The sequence below is a fragment of the Rhopilema esculentum genome, chromosome 21 (assembly GCF_057945365.1).
Source record: "Rhopilema esculentum isolate cy_ngs chromosome 21, ASM5794536v1, whole genome shotgun sequence".
Classification (NCBI taxonomy): Eukaryota; Metazoa; Cnidaria; class Scyphozoa; order Rhizostomeae; family Rhizostomatidae; genus Rhopilema; species Rhopilema esculentum.
The window spans coordinates 8,223,359-8,245,766 of record NC_142835.1 but is presented as its reverse complement, the minus strand read 5'-3'; the positions used below and the strand labels follow the sequence as shown (position 1 = coordinate 8,245,766).

At 34.8% G+C, this 22,408-nt stretch overlaps 1 protein-coding gene across 1 annotated transcript; it reads right to left on the bottom strand.

The window, feature by feature from the left end:
- Nucleotides 1-497: 497 nt before the first annotated feature.
- LOC135684168 (guanine nucleotide exchange factor DBS) lies at nt 498-22,100 on the bottom strand. The gene is made up of 26 exons (XM_089115142.1): nt 21,684-22,100; nt 20,294-20,420; nt 19,307-19,424; nt 18,684-18,774; nt 16,598-16,708; nt 15,726-15,842; nt 14,946-15,326; nt 14,208-14,327; nt 13,595-13,786; nt 11,778-12,037; nt 11,023-11,272; nt 10,678-10,736; nt 10,475-10,541; nt 9,618-9,727; nt 9,254-9,323; nt 8,891-8,986; nt 8,479-8,622; nt 8,016-8,093; nt 7,425-7,637; nt 6,875-6,967; nt 6,462-6,540; nt 5,607-5,660; nt 4,628-4,766; nt 3,918-4,143; nt 3,118-3,328; nt 498-2,628 (listed from the first exon to the last, which is right to left on the bottom strand). The coding sequence occupies exons 2-26, from the start codon at nt 20,358-20,360 to the stop codon at nt 2,561-2,563; spliced, it is 3,414 nt and encodes a 1,137-aa protein (XP_088971268.1). The 5' UTR covers nt 20,361-20,420; nt 21,684-22,100; the 3' UTR covers nt 498-2,560.
- Nucleotides 22,101-22,408: the final 308 nt, after the last annotated feature.

Sequence of the window (22,408 nt, the reverse complement as noted above, 5' to 3'; positions counted from 1 at the left end):
GCTTTTCGTATGAAAGGCCTTGAGCAATTAGCTTGAAACAGCAAACAAGCCATTCAGTAATTGACTAGGGCACAACAATGGTGACCTTCACAACCTGCTCTGTACCAACACCTGCTTCGCATCAGACATGTTTTAGGTAAATTGCAAATCACAAACATAGTTTTCCAAATTAGCAACAGTAGCATTTCTTAATGGTATTTATAAGTAAGTTCTCCTTGCGGATTTTATAAGACGTCCTTTTTACAGTTCTATTTGCTGGATCGTTTAAGGGTTGTCATCGATGGGATACAACTATGGTTAGGTCTTGTTGCATTTCCAGATCATTCAAAGCTTGTCTTTGGGCATTGTGTATTCAAACTGTATACTTCCCTAGCATTGACAACGATTTCGCTAAATACATCCAGGCAAGTTTTTTCTTAAATGCGGGAAGGAAGGTCGATTGCAATCGCAGCTGATATGAATGAAATTATAAGAAATGCTCAAAAACATACCACAAGTTTGCTGCAATGCCTCAAAATAATTTATTCGATCTACTGAAACATTACAAAATCTTTGTTTGGTTTTAAACACACCTTTGAAGGATGCAGTTGCTAAGTACCAATTCATGTATCGATATGATAAATGATATTACTCTCGTGCCAGGGTGCATTCCATGTCAACTGTACGCCGATGGTCCACCGGGGCATTTGTTTAGGTACGCCGAAAATAAAAAAGCAGTTGTTAAAACAATAAACATTATTGCGCCAGACAAAGAAGCCCTTATTTTACGCTAACTATGTACATGGCTTCATGTTTAGCATGCCAACTAACAAAAATTTTAAGTACGCCAAAAAATCTTTCATTGGTTTGCACGCCGAACGCCGAAAAAAACCTGGGTGTACGCCGAAGATCTTCGGGCCTAAGTACATGGAATGCACCCTGGCTCTCGTATAGACACAAGCCCCAGGCCTACCATGAACGCTAACAAAATCTAAACTGTCCAATATTTTCCAAGTTAAAAACACTAGCTCACCCTCAATGCTTGAAAAAATGCATTGGATTGCTTTTAATTGTCCAGATTTAATGTAAGCTAATTGTTGCAACATAGCGATAGGAAGTAAAAAGAGCAACAATTGCTCAGTGCGAGGAAAAAAATAAAGATATTTACTCGTTAATAAACTTCAAACATTTGAAACTTTATATCTCTTGAATTATATATAGGGTGTCCAATTCGAACAGATAACTAGGACTTGATTTTAAAAAACCCCTTTCTTTAAAAAAGATTGAGCTTCAGCTTGCTTTTACTTTGATTTAAGATTTTATTCAGAAATAGAAAAATTAGAACATAAAACATCTTATACTTTGGTATCACTGTGTTGAATTTCTAAAGCGTAATTATGGTCTCTATTCTTAGAGTGAGTTTAGTGAGACAGGAGATTGTCATGAAGACAGTCAGAATCAGTTAGTCTCAGCAAAGAGGAACCTAAAAGTTTCGAAGCCTCAAGGCTGTCTTCTCATAAAGTACTTTGCATGTAAGAATCTTTTTTGCCTGATAAATCAAAACGCTTTTATTTAGAAGGGCATTGATCCATGAACCACCTATTTTCACAAGACACCTCTACTGCTAGGAATCACTGACCCAGTTCATCATCAAGATACACCTTTTATATAAGACTCTAAAGAATGCGCCTTCTGCAACTCCTGTATGCATCTTTCAACATATAAAGCCTGACTTTAGACAAAGTAGGTTTACCTTTGCGGAGAATTACTGAACGGGGCCTCGAGCAAGCATACTAGCCTCACTGAATAAACTACTGAACGAAATATACAACCCCTTTGCTTCTAAATACAACCTCTGGAGATATTCTCTCTTATTATAGACCTCAGTCCTAATTATTCTACGACAAATCTACACGAACATCTAGAAAGCTTTCGGTACAGCATAGGTTCAAAATCTTTGATTGGCTAAGAGTTCTGATTACATTCAAATTCTCCATGCCATATTGACCAATCAGAGTTCACGAACTTGCAAAATAGGCCTAAATCTAGCTGCGAGTCACGTTTGTTGTCAAATTCTTGAACTCTGATTGGTCAATATGGTATGGACAATCTGAATGTAATCAGAACTCTTAGCCAATCAAAGATTTGGAACCTATGCTTTTCAGTACTCTAATGTACAAAATTTTTACGAAACAGTTATCGAAAATGTTACGCGTTTCAAACTAGTCTAAAACAACTGTTGGGACTGACTTGATACGAAATTTTACATAACACCTGCAACTATGTAAGGTTTTTATAAAATGGATCATTATTAACAACATTCTACGAGAAAATATATTCACCGATTTTACGAACAAGATACCCAAAGGTTATATATTCAAACACTGTAAAAATGGCTGGATCTTTAAAATATTTAGGTGAAAATGATGTCTGTAACCTAATTGAATCTAATTTTTATAGTGTAATTTTGTAATCGTCGAACTATTCTGAATCCCATAAGTTATTTTTACAAAAAGTCTTAGCTACTAAGGTACAAATCAAAACATCTTCTTACCACTGATGACTATTCTAAAAATGTTTTTCAAACAGTTGTTTCTACTCGCAGCCTTGGGGAAACCACTGATTTCCTATCTCCGAGTGATTTTTGATCTAAAAGAGAGTTGGAAGAAAAATTTAATAAAGAAAAATAAAGAAGAAAATTAAAACAATGAAATGGAATTCTGATTCGAATTCTGACTCGATTTCTGATACCAGCAACAAAACAAAGCTCATGTGACGGATAGGTTCATCTAGCACACTGTTAATACGCAATAATGGAACAGGAAAGCTGGGATCTTACATTTGTCATTAAAAGATAACTTCTCTAGCGATAAGTCACAGAAAACACCCTCATTAAAAATATGAATTGTATCATATGTGGCTTGAAATGATAGATCCGCTATTTCTTGTCATAAAAGCTGCCTGAATTGACCTTGCAAAATATTTCTACCGCTTTTTTATCTTTAACAAAGACCTTATGATTTTCGGTTGCAACTCTGGGATTTTTAAGCTCAGTTTCCAGTAATATACCAGCTATAGGTTGTTATGTGAAATGCAGAAATTGATTGCCGTAATATCCCAGGTTACCAATAAGGTTACCTTCAAGTAATATCCCAGAATCCAAGCTTTGTTCTTCAACGTAAGACGATGGTGCCCAACCCTCTTTTCCCGTCCTGAGATTCTTCATGTACCACCAACCGTCTATCCCCGGCTGTACATACTCAAGGGAATCCCCTTCATTAAATGACAACTCGGTTGCCTCCACAGCTTCATAATCAGCGACTGAAGAGAATTTTCGTCTGATGAAAGACTGGAAAGAACAAATAATATATCAGATCTAACGTATTTTTTTACATTTGGGAAATAGGAAACATGGAATGGAAATTTCGATTGATATTATTGGCCAACATTAAACCCTGCACTCAAGGGAGAATAATTAAATTTTGATTAAGTTCCCCAATCCTTATTAGCACAAAAAATCGAAGCTTTATCGTTGTGCCGTAAGACGGTCACCTCTGGAAGACGATAAATTTGTCAAAATTCAACAGTAAGTCCATATGTACTGTTGAAGGTATTCAAGACGAATTAAGCTGCAACTCTGACTTTAAACAAGTTATTATTACAACTGACAACTGAGCATGAACGAGTAACATTCGAGTATTTGCATACTAATAGCTATATGTTCCAGAAGGTTCTTAATACTTAGTAATCGTGATTCACGCTGTGTCGTGATTGGTGATGATATGAAATAGGGAGGGTTCCGAATACCAACTACATGCAAATTCTGGTAACTCTGGTAACAAAAAACAAGAACAGGTTCCATAAATACAACGTCCATAAGTTTTGGCTTCATACAAGTTTGAATCAACATTACAAAAGTGCCTGGTTCTCATACTTACATCGGAGTTATTGCTAAAATTCGTACTTTGTGACATCCGATCCTGGTCTCCGTAAACATTTTCGTCGTCGAAATCATCGTCGAATTCACTGTCTGACCAACAGGAGCCTGTGTCCGAGTCCAGGAACTCGCTGGCAGTCGCCGGCGACAGGTAAACTCCAGATGTCGAACCACCACTCCTCCACAGAGCCATGTCAGAGCCTCGCCTCTGATCAAGCTTCGGTGTACTGGAAAATCAAAAAGTGAACGACTTTGAAATACAAATATAATACTTAATGTATTCAATATAGTCAGTTGATGTTCAATTTACTAGTAAGAGAAGCGACTATTCTTTCATACTTATCTTTATGGTTTGTCCTTATCAACAATTAAAATTTTTCAAAGACTGTAGCCTATCAACAAAAATGCTGATTTGCATAGGGCCCCTCTATTAAAAACTTTCAATATAAAAAATAAAATTATTATATAAATTGGAACAAAATAAATATAAAATACAAATTATATAAATTTTTGGACGTATTATTCAAAATTAAATTAACGTAAATATTAAAATGAATCAAAAACAATAATACCCTTGTGATTCTCAACAGTTGCTTTACCCAAGAATGTTATCCGGCCAAACTGGGAACCCATCACCCCTTTACTTATAACTGCATATCTAAATATTTAAATATTTAAATAGCTTGTTAAAAAAAGAAATGGATAACTTACTCCAAATTTTTCTCAATTTGGGGTAGTTTAGATTTCTCGTCAAAAGGAAAAGAACTGGAACCATTGTTGTTATTGGAACTTGGTGGTGCAGAAAAAGGAAGCGCGGTAATGTCTGGAGCCGAACCCCTTCTTTGCGGATCTAAAAACAAACATCACAAATAAGAAATGAAATGAACTCGATAAAATACACTGGGATATGGTAAACAAGTTGCATGTGTGAAATATTCTATACCTTAGCCACTTATCATGGCTCCTTTCTTTACCCTACTTCTCTTAAGAATTCAACAAGCAGTTTCGATAGCTCAGTTCAATGACTGTCACAAATTTTCAAAACAAATACTTGCATCCATAAAAAAGTCGGGGAAATATTTCTAAATCTCCTGCAACGAATTGCTTTACAAAGGGTAGGAGATATTGTTATGGCTTAGAATATTTCAAGTCTCTCAACCTGTCCGTTGCCCTTGAAAACCTTGATAGCAAATGCCGTTGTGGGTGTACATAAATTATGCCAAATCCTTGATTTTTTTAGCTCACATTTTAGAGAAACTGGCAATGGCAAAGAGGGGAACGAATGTTTCGGAAAATGAGAAATTGACCTTGACAGAAATTTCTTTGAAACACTTGAATAAATGACAAAAAATTACTTAACTAGCCAAATAATTCTACCTAGCAGCACATCCGCATAAAAATTTCAAGCGATCTCGGTATAACACAATGCTATAACCTATTCAGTGGCAAGATCGGGAATATTGTTAGGAGGAGGTGGTTGCCTACCAGACCTAATAGCAGGTGCCAATGTCAAAACATAGCAAGAAAATAATCTTTGTTACGGCCTACTAAGTTTTTACCAGTTACATTTATAATGAATTGTTTTACGAAAATTGATTCATGAATGTGAAATTTGAAGAACATAAATTAAATAGTAACCTCTATGAGCATTCATTACAATTACTAAAAGATCTACATATTGTCTGCTTACCAATGTATGAATAACTGCTTTTCGTCTTTATGTTAGGCTGATTCCCCGCCATTTCTATAATAAATTTATCATTTCATTGGCTAAAGTTACAAGAAAATTTAAATACTTGGAAGTGCGGAGAGATTAAACGAGCAAAGAAGGCCTAATATTTTAACAATTATTGTAACATTGTAATAATTATATCATTGCTCAATTTTCATTTCAGCGATGTAGCATTAGTCACTCTTGATAATTTTTTTTCGTTTTTGCCCCCAATGCAAAAATGCTATGGCAATCTTGCTAAAGTAAAGATAACCAAGTCAGAACTTTGCGATCAAGGCCCAAGATGCATCTTTAAAAGTATAAGTTTTAATTGCGCAAAGAAGGACTAAGATTCGAATACTTATAAATGCAACGCTTTTAAAAATAATTTTTTGTAGAGAAGAAGATATCCTGCAACCTCGTTAGAAAGAACAGAGTTCATCTGCTGGTGCAGTTAATCAGAAAATGTTGAAAAAAGGTTTATTTTTGTTTGCTTAGACATTTCAGAAAAATATTTATTTTAATTCAAGCCCACAAGCAGAAATCTAGGCTTAGTTTGAGTTTTGAACTCATGAGTTTTCTACCTCGAGCTAACCCGAGTTTATTTGTGTAGCGTAAACGCTAAAACATGAAACAGAGATGATGACATATAGATTGATTACAGGCTAGATACATTACAGTTGTTTGGAAAATTCCGCTATTATCAATGGCTTTCCTCACTATCCTGTGCTGCGATCACCACATCTTTAGGAAACCAGCTTTGAGCTCGAAACTAAGTTTATTAGCAATTGAGCTCAAAAGATTTACCACAGCCTATGAGACTCTTACACGTACCTTTCACAGAGTTCAACTGCTCTACTAAGAGTTTACGTATCTCAGCTACCCAAGAATCTTTTGTTTCTTTAGTGCCAGCCTTTAATAAATAATGGCGTCTGAATATTGTGCATAGAAGAGTTAAGGAATTCATCATAATGCTTGAGCAACAAATTTCAAGTTACATTTTTCTCTTTGATAACTTACTCAGTTCGTTAATTTAACATAAAAATCACAGCTCAAGATGAAAAGCAAGTTTAAAGAGAAGAGTCTAGCGGCGAACTTCACAGCCTCTGGAAGTACTCCATACAACATGCACAGCCGTTGCATATAAACAAAGGTTCTAAAAAATCATTTTTCCTACGAGTGCTGTCTGACCACTTACTCCTTTTTCCAGTTATAGAACTAGTCAAAAGTAGCCTACAGTTTAATACCTGTAAAACGTAAACTTCATTTCTTCCTTGCAGCCAAACTTCAAACTTGCAAGGGTTCTCTTTGACCTTCTCGGTAAGACCCAAGTCACACATCTGCAAAGAATAATATCATTATGGATAGATGAGATCTTTCAAAACAGTTTAAAAAACATATCACAACTAATGACGATTGCTACAGTTTAATCAAGGCCAAACGCTAGCCATATTGGACGACAATGAAGAAGATTGCCTCGTGGATGGTTGGCTCTTGTTGGTAAAGGCTGGTAAAGACACAGAAGTCGAGAGTATTCCAGTTATTCTAAAATACAGCGTTAATAAAAATACGTGGGATTGAAAAGAATGCATTGCTTTCATTAGACATGTTAAAAACTTCTTAATACATTACTGACAAACAACAAAAAACAAATAAAAAATTGATGGGTTTTCTATAGTTAGTGCTCTTCTCTGTTATCAGAAATTTTACTCCTCTTTCCTTAATAAGTATGACAATCTTGTTGTGCTCTGGAACTGGACCAACGCTTTAACTAAGAAATATCTCAAAGATACCAACCTTGAACAGACTTTTAAACTGGTAGACAACTTCCTCTTTCCCTTCACTGAATTCTTGCATTTCTTTTCTGGTAATGATTATAGCCTTTTCATATAAAAACACTTGGCGACTTTTTCCTCTTAATTTTGTTATTTGCTTCAGCATACTGTTTTGAACATTCCATACTGTGAATGCATCTTGAAAAATAAGCTTTCCAAATATGCCTACGTCCTCCTGTTTTAAAGAAACAGCGCCATTTATTTCACGGAGGGGGTTTGACAGACAGCGGTGCCATACGAAATACTGATATTTGGTAAAAATGTTGAAAAGAAACCATTTGAAAGAGCATTGAGAAGAATACAAGGAGGAAGGGGAGAAAAAAGAAAAAGAGAAAAAGGAAAGCAACAACAAGAGGAAGAGACAGAAGAAGACGAGGATAAGGTAGAAATATTTGAAAATGTCAAAAAAAGAATACAGTAGGTGTTTCTAAAGAAATGATTTACTGGCATTTCAATTTTCACAAGGTCACATTCTTTTCAGGTCTATTCACAAAATTCAAGCAACCCAGCAAACAGTTGTGCTTGGGTTTACGGCGACCAAACAAGTACTCACAGGGCATCCAACAAGTCCTGTAGAATGCATGACATCATTGACATTCCTAACGATTCTCTTCACGGTTTTGATTGCATCCTAGAAGATTTAGGCCAATCAATTAACTGTACTGTTAGCAATAGACATCAACAATGTAAAACCCATTCAAATAACTGGATGAGTTAGAATCCTGATTTCACAAATGTGACACTGTCTTTCTTGCTGGTACATGAAAGACATCTTTATAGTGACATTACTACAGGAAATGGGGGAAAACCATAGATCTTCTGCAAATGGACTAAAGAAATCTAAATTAAAAGAATTTGAGAGTTAAACAGAAGTAACAGATCCAATGCAATCGAAGAGAATCACTTCACTTGCAAGTTATTAAGCCACAAATTTTTAAGTTACAATTTATAAGTTTAAAACAGTTTTAAATTATACATAAGTACACTTAAGTCTGTAAATACAAGTTATTACTTACCTGCAAATCTACAAGAGCTGGGTTTTTTCTGCTAGTGTATTTCATCATTTCTTGGAGCAGCAGTTGATATTTTGTTATTCGCTGTACAGGTTTGAGAAGATAGGATGCAAGCGGCAGCTTATGGCCTAGTTTTCTTTGGAAATCCTGGCAAAAACGTAGATATCACAGTTAAAGCAAAATGGACCGAGCTATTCAGAAGCTGGCCAAAACACTGTTTTAAGACTAAAGATATTGCAAAATGATTCAAAATTGTTAGTTATATCCATAAGAAAAAAATGATTTGGCTTCTAGCCCTACTTAAAACCAAACTATTTATACATAACATTTTGTATCTAGCTACCCAACTAAACATTTTTATTAAAAAAAGGTAAGATTTCTACATGTAAGCTGACATAATTAAAACCAATCTTACCTTTAAAAAGGTACTCTTCACTTCAAGCTCTTTGGTAAGGGCGTCTGAGTTGGGTTTATTTTTGCAGTAGATTGCATAAAATTGAAATTCATCTCGCTGAAATTTAGATAAAACTCATTCGGCTACTTTACCGAACGGAGTTTGCATAAGGAAGCAACTTTCTTTTCGGGAGAATGTTTTTCAATGTAAAAAATGTGCCCTGCCTAAACAAAGATTGAAAAAATGTTTACTTCTAAACGAAGAAAAAACTAAGTGATGAAATTAGGAGTCATACTGTGTTTAATTTTGGGTAACATCCGCAATGAAACTTCATTTCATTGTATTAGGTACATCTTACACATAACCTGGCTCAAAATTGCTCACCTTGTCTAAAAATACTTGGCCCACTAAGTATGGTGATGACAGACACGCCTCCAGTTCTTTCAAAAATACCCTGCAAAAAATGCCATTTTAAAATTGTAACATTTGTGGTACTAAAAAAGCATTGAAATAAAAAATAGAGCAAAAATGCAAATAAAAGATATAATTCAATATGATAAAGTCTATTTCATTAATATACGACGGTTAAAAGATCTTGAATAGCTTTCAAGGAAAAGAAAAACGTAAGATAGAAAATGATACATATTGTGCTATAGGCGTTTACTGAAAAACCAATCTTAGCATAAACATAAAGGTTCTTGTTACGTGTAGGATATCAAGCATACTTATAAACGTAACCTCAACGCACGTTTTGTGAAATCGGTAGATCCCTTCAATGTTTCCAAAAATGATGTTTTTCTTCCCTCTTAGATGAACAGGTATGTTAAAATCAGGGTCATCAAAGGCATTGTAGTATCCCTATGAAAGAAACAAGTGCATTTTCAATACTGAAAACTGTAAATTCTACAATAGGCTTATCAAAGTAAAAATGGATTAGATATTTTACTGTTTTTTGTGATTTTATGTTCAAAAGTTTTAGGAAAGTTTAGGTATGCAGTAATTTGATGATCGCACGAAAATTCCATACGGTGATATATTGTGTCGTTCAAGTATCTGTGTATCCTGAACACCACATGTCCTAACAAAAAAGGTTGTGACAGTTAGATGCGGCATAGCATTTCTATATATGAAAAAGAATCAAATGCATACGACCGTTAGCATCAAAACGGGTTTTATCAGCAACAATCTTTGGTTCGCGAGAGTTGTAGTTTAATTAAAGCGAAGAAATACTGGAAAGGAGCACAAGCAAACAACCTCAACAGCATTTATGGAACTAAATGCCAAGAACATTTTTGCCAAGAACTTTTCAACTGCTTTGCCAAAAGTTGTGAGATGTGCCCCATTCCTATGCCTGCTGCATAAAATTTAGTTCACCCACCTCAACCCTAGATTAACATACTTGGCTCTGTCTAAAAGATTAAATTATAATCATCTTAACACCGCCATAAGTTCATCAGGTGGAGTTAGAAATTGTTAGAAGGAACAGGATACAATTCATAAGTTCGTTTTATCTGAAGTTATTCAAACTGGTAATTGGTTAGTAGACGAATGAAATATTGTATTTGAAATACATACAGTCAAAAGTACCAATTAAAAACAACATACCTCTATGACACATTCAATATCACTGACGTAGTCTCTTTCTGTTTCCACAATCTCCTGCATTACCAGTCTAGATGTAAAAAGAAGTGGTTTACTAGCTTTCTTTACAAAATGTTTCCAATGCTAAGTAGTATCAAGCATTAATAACAATGACTAAACTAGATGAGATCATAGAAATTCATAAGTGTACAATATGAAACAATTACTTTGTCTTTTTCACAAGCTCCTGGTCTTCCTCTTCATAATCTGTAGAAGAATGCGAATCCTAGAGCAGAAAAAGAACACTTATATATATGAAATATTGTTAAATAAACCAAAAGTCGATGTATATAAACCTACGAGCCCAGTTTGGGACTATTTCTATCAGTCACTGCTTGGTGCAGTGCAAAACGTGCACTTGCATCAAAGTTATTCATAGAATGCTTTGCCAATTTTGTGTATTTTATTACATAGTTTTCAAGAGAATTATTGAAACAAAAAGATCTCTACATTGGGCAAATAGAAGTGAAAAATTTTTTTTCCTTTATATTACAAGATTCAACCACACTTACCAACATAGCAGGCGTAGAGAAAGGCCTACGTCTTGTGGTGGATCTTCTGAAACTCATCCGCTTTCTAATTGGTTGACTAGTAACGACAACATCGATGTTCTTCTTCAAATCTTTCGACTCTTTTCGTTCTCGAGAAGTCGAAGATGTCTGAGTTTTTGCCTTTTCTTGTTTATGTGCAGGAGAAGCTAGCTTCTGTATGGCTTTGACGGGTTGTACCGGTCTGGCAGGTGGCTTTGAAAGCTTTTTTAAACTGCAAACAAAGCATAATGTTGCGAATCTCATTAATAAATTTAAAAATGGTGTTTATTTGCTTAGCAATTCATTGGCTTAATTAATTAGCAGCAACACTGAAGGGATAGATCTGAAGGGATAGGATGATTTTAAAACAGCCAGGAAGGGGGGGGATTCAGGGGGTGGGGGTGAGTCACTGGTTCACGAATATTGTCAAATGCACTGAACACTATTAACATGATTAAGATCAAGATACTCTTGTGGTCCTGAAAATAAAATTTACAGGGGTTCTTTGAAATCAAAATTTAGAGGGGCTCTTTGATATCAAAACTTACACAAGTTCTTTGAAATCACGATCAAAATGACGTATGAATTACATTTCTCTTAACGTTTCCCAATAACCGTGACCAAAAAGAAATTGGATTTCAGCAATGATAACGGTTGACTTTAGGATATTCTATTTCTATGCGCTTTTCTTATTTCAATAGATACAGTCGACAATCCCGAATGAAGACGACACTTACCTATTCTCTCTCTTCTCAAACATTTCTGTTATTTCCTCAGTTCTTGCTAAAGCTTCCTTTACCTTCACATCAATATCTGAGTTACTCAAATTTGAAGAAAGCTTATTCAGTCGATTGATTTTCCCCATGCTTAGGCCCTCTCCATTAGCAATGAACCTCTCAATCTGTTCCAGTGCTTTGACTGCCCCTTCCGCGTGCTGAATTTCGTCCAAGGACTGCGAGGCTAATAGATCGACACCCTTCTTGCACCAAGAATTCAACTGAAGAAGGTGACAATACATTGAAAACCAATTAAATTATTTCACTAATTCCACTATTGATTAAAATGAATAGCAAAATTTCTGTAAAAATTCAAAATTCTGTAAGATAACAGTACAACTGTTTTAGCTCAGAACAAATTTCACAAGTGCAAAAGATGACAAGATAAATGCTTGATGCACAGCAGAGTTTTAAATAATAACAACCAGATCCACGAACTGTATGTAAGATGGTAGACGTTAATGGAAAATGTATGTAAAATTATTTCGTTACTTTCGTTACGACCAAAGGCCTTTAATTACTTCCACAACGCCGTATTCCTACTGCGTTCCATATAGTTAATCTTTTGATTCTACTCTTTTATTCTCTTTTCAATCATTACTCCTCCTATTCTTTTTTACTTGATGAAGAGTTATGCTTGAAACATCGAAAATATATTAAACTTTGTAATATACAAAGACGCAATTTAATAACAAATTAATTTTCACCAAAAATAAGAAATGGTTACCAAAAATCACTTAGAATTCTGAACAGAATTCCGGGAAACTTCACATAACGTCATAAAACAAAGTATCACCGATATTTTGGGGGATCTCATGGAATTCTGACTTTTTGGGACAAAGTTCAAGTCCTGACCCCCATACTGAAGCCTTTTGAAGGGCTGAAAACTAGCGTTGGTAACAAAAAATGTCACAATTCTGAACGAAATTCGGGAAAACTGCAAAGAAGATCATGAAACAATGTATCTCATATGTTTTTGGGTCTTCTGAACTTCTGACTTTATGTGGGTAAAGTTCCTATCTGGACCCAAACTATGAAGACTTAAAAGACATAATAAAAGACTTAAAACTGGTGTTTGTAACAAAATATCTCTTAGAATTCTGAATGAAATTTCGGATGCTTTAGGGGTTTCCTGAAATTCTGAGGTAAATTCTTCAAAAGTATCACAAAAACTTGACCTACAAAACGTAACAAGATGCTTTAGCAGATAGCAGTGATGGTGACACAGACTCAAAATCAGAACCCATTCACTTAAACAGGATGTCTAGCGTGTTTTATCTTTAAAAAAAGGAAAATTTTGAAGTAAAACTCAGAAATAAAAAATATGACTACAATATGGTAGAATAGTTAAGCATTGGAATAGAATATGAGACCTGGCAGAGCATTTATAAACCCTTATCCTTGAAATTTTCTCTCATAATGTTACACCCCTAATATTATTGCCTTAAAATGAACATGAAGTCTTACTGCTTTCTGTCGATGAAGATTTTACGTTAAAATTAAATCAAATTAAATTATTTTCTTTCCACATTCAAGGCCTATGAAAATTGATTGACTTATTTTAACCGTCAAATGAGAACCATTGCCAAACACAAGTTGCTTTAACGAGTAAGAAAGTTTTCGCCAAAAACCTCCTTAACCTCGCATAAATACTAACAGCAAGAACACAAATTTAAATCGAAAACAAAACAATATGTGGCAATAATTTAAGTTAGCAAGAAAACTGGATAAAGGTTTGACACTCATTCGTTAAAAAATCTAAGATTTTGAATGCATACCTGGTCTAGACAGGAGTGAACATCAATGTTTGTCTGAACAACGTCCTGTCTCTTTTCTAATGCATCTTCAAATTCGTCACAGAGTTTCTTTATCTCGTTACAACGCAAACGAATGCTGGAAGCTGAAAAATGCCCACTGTCAATCATATCGAACCCTTCGTTTCTGAGTCTCTTGATCTTCTCGTATGTTCCCTAGTAATAGAAAACTATCTACTATATACGAATACAATATAGTTCAAAAGATACTATATATATACCAATTGGAACATGTTGCGCTTTCTTCATCACCAACCTTTTGTTTTCCACATAAAGTCAAGATATCTAGTCTTGTGCTTGCCCTGTCTGATATCATCAGCCATTTTAGTCATGAAACTTCATAGTAATGCTCTCTGTACGTTGAAAACGTGCTTAAATAGTAGCTTCATAGACATATCTTTAATATGACTCTTTGTACAAACAAATATTCTGAGAAAAACGTAAAAACTTTATTTTCAAAGAAAAAGCCTTTCTTTAAATTGACTTGATATTTCTTGTTACAGAAACCTGCTTTTGAAAATAAACATTTACATATTTAAATCTCAAGTTAAAAAAACCACGTTATAAGTATACGCACTTTTGTCTTTTCTTTGAATGAAAGAAGCTCTTGCATGAGATCCTTCGCTGCCTCTAAATCCATCCCAATAACTGTGCGGTCCCTGACTACAACACTCAGCTCAATCATAGCTTTCGATACCTAAAGGAAAACGTAAACAGGTAAAATGTACATGAACTGAGAAAAAAATACGAGTTTTTGGCAAATATGAAAACCATAATCAATTTTAATTACGGTGGCTAATAAATCAAATAGAATAGGCCAATAATTTCTACGGAGAAATATTTTCTACCTTTGAAAGTTTTCTGAGAATTTGTTCCTATTTGGTTCAATTGGCAAGTAACGGGTGCACTTAGAAAGCAGTTCATGTTATCCTAAGAACTCTAAGTATCACGCGGTTGACGTTTTACAATAAGTTTCATAAAATGAATAGTTCAAACTGACAAGCACTGTTCTATTAAGAAAATCAAAAACAATTTTTTCCGAACAAAGGCCCTCCGAAGGTGCGACAAATTACATCATTCTTAAAAAATATAACCAAATTAGGAAAGCTAAAACAATAAAACTACAGTAGAAAGAAGTTTAAATAATAAAGCGCTTAAAAACACAGAAATCAGTACATATAACGAATTGGATTGGCTTGAAAATAAAATCTGTGGTTACAAGTTGTATTTGGGAATTCTCAACCCTACAGCATCTGCTGTCCTTGCAGATTGCAAACACACTGAAAAATTTAAATAAATATCTTACGCTACTTACATCACAAAATTCCTTTTCAAAACGACACAAAACTAGAGAGTCATTCAAGTATTTTTCATGTTTGCCCCATAGACTTTGCAGCTCTTCTCTCATCGTATCAAGACTTGACACCCATTTTTCCAGATAATCGTAATTGAATTTTGTCAATGGCCCTGCCTCCTTTATACTAAAAGGCTTTTTGACAATCGACTCCAATGTTTCGGCGATCTCTTTGCTACATTTAAAATCGTCGTCAATATCATCTACGACTTTTTGATGCAGTCCTCGGATCTCCTCTATTTCTTGTTGACTTGAAAGTGGTTCTACGCGATTGAATTTGTCTTTGACCTGATCAAGCCTTGTTCTTGTCTTTCGGCACGTAATTTCAAATCTTTCAATAGCCTGAGTATTCATAATAAAAATATGTTATTTCATATGTCATTTCATACTAAGTAGAAACTATGCATAACTTGTTTATTAGGTTCTAAGCATCTTACGAAATGAGACACAAACGAAAACAAATCCACATAAAATTGAACGTTATATCAATAATATTAATGTAGATTAACTCCGGAACAGTGTCTATCTCCTACTTTGGAGATAACCCCTTTCTTTAATAAATTCCCTCTCTTTTAGGCCTCCCTCTAGAACCTCCAAAATGAGATATGTCTCTAGGAAGACATACTAAATGAGATATGTCAAATGTAGTTACAATAAGCTACAAAACGCTAATTTTTCTTTGCATTTCCAAATAGTTCGAAACGCCGTAGATGCTATCTGATTATGAAAAGACTGACTAACCGTTCGATGCTCGACCCAGTCCACATGATTGAATTCGAAGACACCACCCAGGTCTTCGGGTATCTGTCTTACGTCTATATGATTAAAAAGAGAGTCTTGGCCTTCCAGAAAAATGATCTAGTAAAGAACAGAAAAACAATTTCATATTTAAAGATTCCACAAAAATTTAAAAGTTGGGCATCAGAAAAAATTATTTCAAATTTTGCAGCATTTCTTAACAAACGATCTCCGTCACAAAACGCTGAGTTGCAAAGTGCCCTTTCTTCAGTTAATACCTATCAAGGCGATTTAAAGGATAATTGCAGTGCACGAAAGAAATCCTCCTGTGCAAAGGTGCATTGATTAGGTAACGTACATACAGATCCTGCACTTTTCAGATCTTAACAGATGGACTAGTAATCGTCATCCCTCTTAGATGAGGAGAAAAAATTTGAAAACATCCACTGGGTTCATGAAAATGAGATATCTACGATTAATCATAGCAAAGAGGAGCATTTCGTAACTAATGACATCAGCAAAGCATAGCTGCAAAGACATTTATCACAGTACGACATGCTGGATACGCTGCAACATTTAAAGTATGATGTTCGCAGACGAATGCCTGTACATGACATTACAGACCATGGGCTGTGGCATAAAGACTATTATGATATACTGGAATCATTCTGATAAGAACGTTGCCCTTTCTCATTCATGGAAGATATCTTTGCCAGTTGGGTCTCAGTGAACTCGCATTGTCTAGCTCGTTTCGACATAGGAGAGCTCGTTTCGACAATTCCTGGTGTAAATAAATCTCTAGAAAAAATCAGCAATCCATAGTATAAAAAGGACATCAGAAATCGGAAGGCCCTGGTCCCAGAAAAATATATTACCTTTCCATCCAAAAGGTCTTGTAAGTCTTTTTTCTCGCTGTTAAAGTGCTTTTGGAAAAATCCATTTGGCTTTAAAACTATAAGCTTGTGTATATGAAACGAGTCAACACCCTAAAACAAACCAAACACAAGACTTTTAGCATGTAGAAATTATTAATTAATTATCATTTCAAAATATTTGACAAACCATGATTAATGATATCTGGTAAATATTGACGATGAAATGGCAGATGATGCGTTGAAACTGATTTGGACAGAAAAGATTCACCATATGTATTCCAGGATGAATCGAAAGTGAACGGTTTAAGGGAAAGACTGCAGTATGTTTAACTGCACTATCGCGGATGAATCGCAACAACAATTACTGTTTGTAAAATTGAAAATATAAAACGTTCATTACTTCTAAATACTTCTTAACATTTCTTCTGAAAGCCACAAAAACGTCATAACGAGCGGCATTGCATCCATTTTAGCTAGAGATCTTCTAAGCCAAAAAATGAAAGATCAAAAATATTGGTTGGTCGAAGGAAAATGAAAAAAGCCGGACCTCTATATCCTAATGGCTTGCAACCAAACTCGCATAAATAAGTCAGACATTTCTCACTCGGACATTCATATGAGTCGGATTTCATACGTTAGATAGCTTCCAGTGGTACATACAAGGAAACTGGCTTTCGTAAAGTCGAAAGAGATCCGTCTGAAGCAAGTTTGACTTTACTACGATTGGCAATTTGTTATCAAACCTTGGGCATACTATATCTATACTTCTTGCCATGTCGTTGTTTGAATCAGATTGAGTGTGAAAACTTCAGATAGGGTTTACCACAAAATGTATCCTCCAATGAACTCATTTTCCTTCTACTCAATGTTGGATTAGCATGTGCACAGGCTACATTGGAGTCGTTTCTAGTTAAATGACGTCATTTGAAAAAATCTATAAAGACCGAATTTTGGTGGCTTCACCTGCATCTGACGGTAACATTGCGCACTGAGAACTTGATGACCGACGAATGATGTAATTTCAATTTGTTGTTGTTTTTTTCGTATTCAGTGATTCAGTGGCGAAAAAGCGCACAGCAAATAAAGAGAGCTCTAAACAACAATAATTGGTTCTGTCGATTTCCTAAAAAAGTCTCAATTTCACATTTCTTCTCGATACGAAAAAGTGGGACGGTCTTATAAAAGCTATGTATGGTTACGAGGCAACACCATATGCTCAAGTTATGTACTTATCATTGTCAACAAAAGAAACAACATCTTTAGCTATCTAATAACAGACCACCAGACTAGCAAACGAAGTGCCGAAAAGCAAAAGCCGTTGTCCAAGCAACGACATTGACAATGTGAAAAAGGATCAAATTGAAACGAAAAGACTGTTTTATTAAAAAGATATATGGGCACAGGCAGGTGCTCGTAGAATTTTAAATAAGAATGAGATCTCAGATTTCCTTCTCTCAGACCCTACCAAATTTAGAAGAGTTCTAACAGTCATGCATGAGACAATCACCTTTTAACTGACGAGTACAGCATCGTTGTGATTGAGTGATAAATGTTAAATGGGCGCTTGATTTTGTTAAACAGAAGTTTGGAAAAACAGGTCTTTGCACAACGTAGAGGGTGTTATATTTCAATTGATAGCAAGGGCTGAACATGTATTCTGCCTCTAAATAAAATAAGTACAATTTACGACAACTAAAAGCTAAATAATGTTAATTGTAGCTATTAACAACTTTTAGCATTTAGGTGTGGATCATGTCTATGAGACAATTGATGTTCTCTCTTTCTGCCTAGATGTGGGAGAAAACTTTAAGTCGCAGGTCTGTTAGACAGTCAGTTGTGTCTACAGGGGAAAGCAAGACAGGTCAAAAACACCAAAAATCAATTGCTTGACTTTAGGTGATATTGCTTGATTACGTCACATATCGCAAGACATATATAGCAATTAAACTCTTGGAAAAGAAATCTCTCTCTGTAAGCTGCAAAGATTTGTTCGTGATTTTACTAAGAAGAGCTACAATGAAAAAATGACTAAAAAGACAAAACAAATAAATATTTACACAAAAAGAACTTATATTAGCGACAATACCTTGAGTTTTAGAAAAATAGATTTGATCTGCTGCCATTTTGAGGTTCTTCTATCAACAATAACTGTGAGATAATCGATCTCCCATAAAGATCTACAATATAATAGATCAAAAATAATAAAAGAGGACAATAAAACAAAGAAATGAAGAGCTAGCTGTGATTTGAAGGGACCTGTGATTTGACCTGCTGCTTTCGAGCTGTAGGCCAATAATCTTGATAATGTTTGTTGAAAGTATTTCTCTGAAAGGAACAGCAAAATGGAACACTTCTGATATTCCAAATCACACATCAAACAAAACTGACTTTAGGGTCATTCCATATGAAATCATTATCAGTGATAAAACTTCCTGTTCTCAGATATCAATGGACCTTGATGGATCAGAAAAGGTCAATGCAAATAGAAAATTCTGAGAATTATATTGAAAATTCAAATTCCATTTCAGAACTATGAGCATTAAAAATTTTTGGGACACACCCCTTTAAGCAACACCCAAAACAACGAAATTGCTGATAACTTCTGCCCCCCCCTCCCCTCCCAAAACAAAAATCTGAAAGCATATTTGCTTTTGCAACACATAAAGCAATACAGTTTCTAAAAGTAGACGGTCCTAATGGAAAACTCACTTTGCAATGCCACAAAGATATTCAATGAGTTTCAGGAAATCTTTGCTATCAACTGAGGTACAGTCAATGCCAACATCATAGAATATTAACAGTGGATACCCATCCCTGTCTAAGCCACCTACAAAGACAAACAGAAACGAAGATTTTGAGACAAAATGCATATCCACATAAACAATTTTAATCTGAGTGTATAACATTTTATTGAAAGCAAGTATATTTTAGGGATTGGTGTGGGTTTGCTGAAAACATAAAACTATTCAAAAAAATGTGAACAAAAGTTTTCAATTGTATTGTCTCCTTTGGCTCAAATAATGTTCAAAAGAAGAAACTAGTCTACAAAGAAGTTCTCCCTTATATTTTCAAATTAATAAAAACTCCTTCTTCCATTTTTTCTTTGTTTTCAGTAATTATGCCACAAATTTTTTAGAAGCCCTGAATGTAAAGCAATGATTCAAACTTTGAGGGTTGGCAACACTCCATCCCCCATTTTGACATTGACTTGTAAAATTAACCTCAAAATAAGGTATTTTGTGCAAATGAAATAACTTAAAATATACTACTTGCCCCACTTTGGCAGATTTCGCTCTCAAGTAAAATGTTATATGTCAGATACATTGCTAGGGAAGGATTCAGTGAGAGCATGGGGCTGTGACCCAGCCCCCCCCCCAAACAAATTTCCTTTTGTAAACTCTGCTACTGTTGAGTAAAAAAAAGAATTTTGTAGTTAGTAGAAGCAAAATGATGCAAACAATTTACTTTATTTACAACCTTATCTTCTTTATTATAACGTTAAAAACTGAATTTTAAAATGGGTGTTTTTATTTTCAAGTACCCTTGAAAGTGTGGCACTAAAATCCAATCCTTATCTAACACCCTCCCTGTACTTTGCATCCTACCAAACCATTAATTCTGAATGAAAAAAGCGCAAACAAACATTACAAAAGGATATGAATCATCAATATTTAATCAATAAAGAAGATTCCTCACCAGTGATTGCTGCAAATTTCTTTTGGAGCAGATAAGCAATATCAAGGATTTCCACACTTCCTTCCATGCCTCATTGTCTTATCAAACCAATTTTTACATGTCTTTGCAAGAACATTTAACATGCATGCTGCAATTCAAAGCTAACTTTTAACAGGTGCTTCAATTCAAACACTCACTAGAATCCCTCATATTCTTCTATCCCTCCTACAGAAAGTAAACACAATATCTAAATATTTGTATCCTATTGTACAATAGTTCTGAAATATAGAGTTACCTCAAAATTTGCCAATATTCAGTAAACAGGCCACAAAATGATAGAACTCATCTTTGAATTACAATTAAAGGACAATAGGCATAATTTGGCTTTCCTGTGGTATGGTTAAACTGCAACTTATAGCACTAAATGAAGCCCTAGATATGGAGGCAAAATAATATTTAAAAAGATGTAAACCACTCAAGTTCTTTTGGAAATTAGGTAAATTTGGATTTTATGGTTTTAAAATATGGAAATTTAATGGCACAAATATTATTAGGAAATCTGCTTTATGTTTTTAAGAAAGAAATGAAATCTGAAAGATGCACAAAATAAAAAAAGGCATGTGAGCAGAAAAAGACCAACTTGAAAATTATGAAAAGTTTTTAGCTTCGCATCGACTATTTTTTTATTTGCAGTATTTGGTTTTTAAACATTTTAAAATGACTAGTGCTGGCATAGGGGATAAAAAATTCGACTTGCTCTAGAAAAATTCGATTAACAGTTTCAAATTACACTGTTAATCGATAACCAGACAAAAACATTAGAAAAGTGCCTTAGACGTTTTATGGGCTTGAAATGCGTCAACTCCAGTCACCTCCGCCTTGAGCGATAGCAAGTGGTTGTTTTGTTATTGTTTGTTTAACAGGGATTTGTCTGACAAGCGCACTGGATACAACCTAGCCGAATATTGAACAGTTTAAAAAAAATTATTGATTCTACGTTTGCTTTCGCAACTATACAATGATAAAAATATCAGAAAAGATTTATACTTAAGCTTGTTGACATTTTCGAGTTTACTTGGGGCTCCATTACACCACGCCACGTCTAAATAGCCTTTAGCTTGTCATAAAATGACCGTTTACATGTAACTGTACTTTGTACAAATCCCAACAAAATTCGTAAAAATCTCCCAATTCAAGATTTACTATTCTCTATTGTTTAATGTCTTGTTTTCACTTTAACAAAGAAAATCAGACACTGTAAATCACCTACCAAGCCACTTGAATGTTCGCGTTGATGATTAAACGGCCTAAGGGATTATGCAGCATAAGAGCTGACAAAAACACACTGTTGTGGCCGCAGAAAAAAAAATATACACTTACTTGCCAATATTAAAAAGAAATTAGTACTCACGTGGCTACGCAAATATATTTCGAGCTCTTCGCGGTTGCATTCCCACTTTATCTTTGTTTCTCAAACTGATTTATTTACTTCTTGCTCTCCAAAGACTTCCGTCTCGCGAATCTACCGAAAAAACGCGCCTCCGCAGAATAGAAACCTGGTTCCTGTTGTGCCTCCAGTCCAGATCCAGGCGGATCACAAACAAGTTTAAGTGAAGAAGTAAAAAAATTCTATCATTAACAAAAATCAATAGCAAGTCATTTTTAAAAATACTTTTGGCCTATTCTAAGCTTTATTCCTCGGAATGAGGGTTTTCAACAAAACTGAACTAAAAATTATCCATTTGCTAGAGATAAGGCAGTTTGTTTTTAAGGTATTTCAGAACAAGAGGTCATTTTCAAGGCATTTCAGAACAAGAGATCGTGTTCGGCATGCAATGTACCACAGAACTGGACACAGGATCAACAACTTACAACAAGATAATAGCTCAGGTACTATAAAAGATGGAAGAAATTTGCGCGAGAACAAATTTATGTATTGGGAAAATTCACGATGTGTGCAACGAAACGTTATTAAGAACAAAAGATCTGTTTTTTTTAAACAGCGTCTGGCTTCTTTTTGGTTGGACTTATATTTTCTAAACAAGTCTTGCTTATGGTCAAGCAATCTTAATCATTTCGGTTCGTCTATTTTGATATCAATAAAGCAAATCATAAAACGAGGAGCATAAAAAAGAA

Bases quoted from the DNA above. Each gene is read 5' to 3' on its own strand.
- LOC135684168 (XM_089115142.1), bottom strand. From the start codon at position 20,360: ATGGAAGGAAGTGTGGAAATCCTTGATATTGCTTATCTGCTCCAAAAG. The intron at 9,324-9,617 runs GTGCGTTGAGGT...CATTTTTTGCAG, and splicing joins ATCTACCGATTTCACAAAAC to GGTATTTTTGAAAGAACTGG. The intron at 7,638-8,015 runs GTGAGTACTTGT...TCTTTAAAACAG, and splicing joins CAGGACTTGTTGGATGCCCT to GAGGACGTAGGCATATTTGG.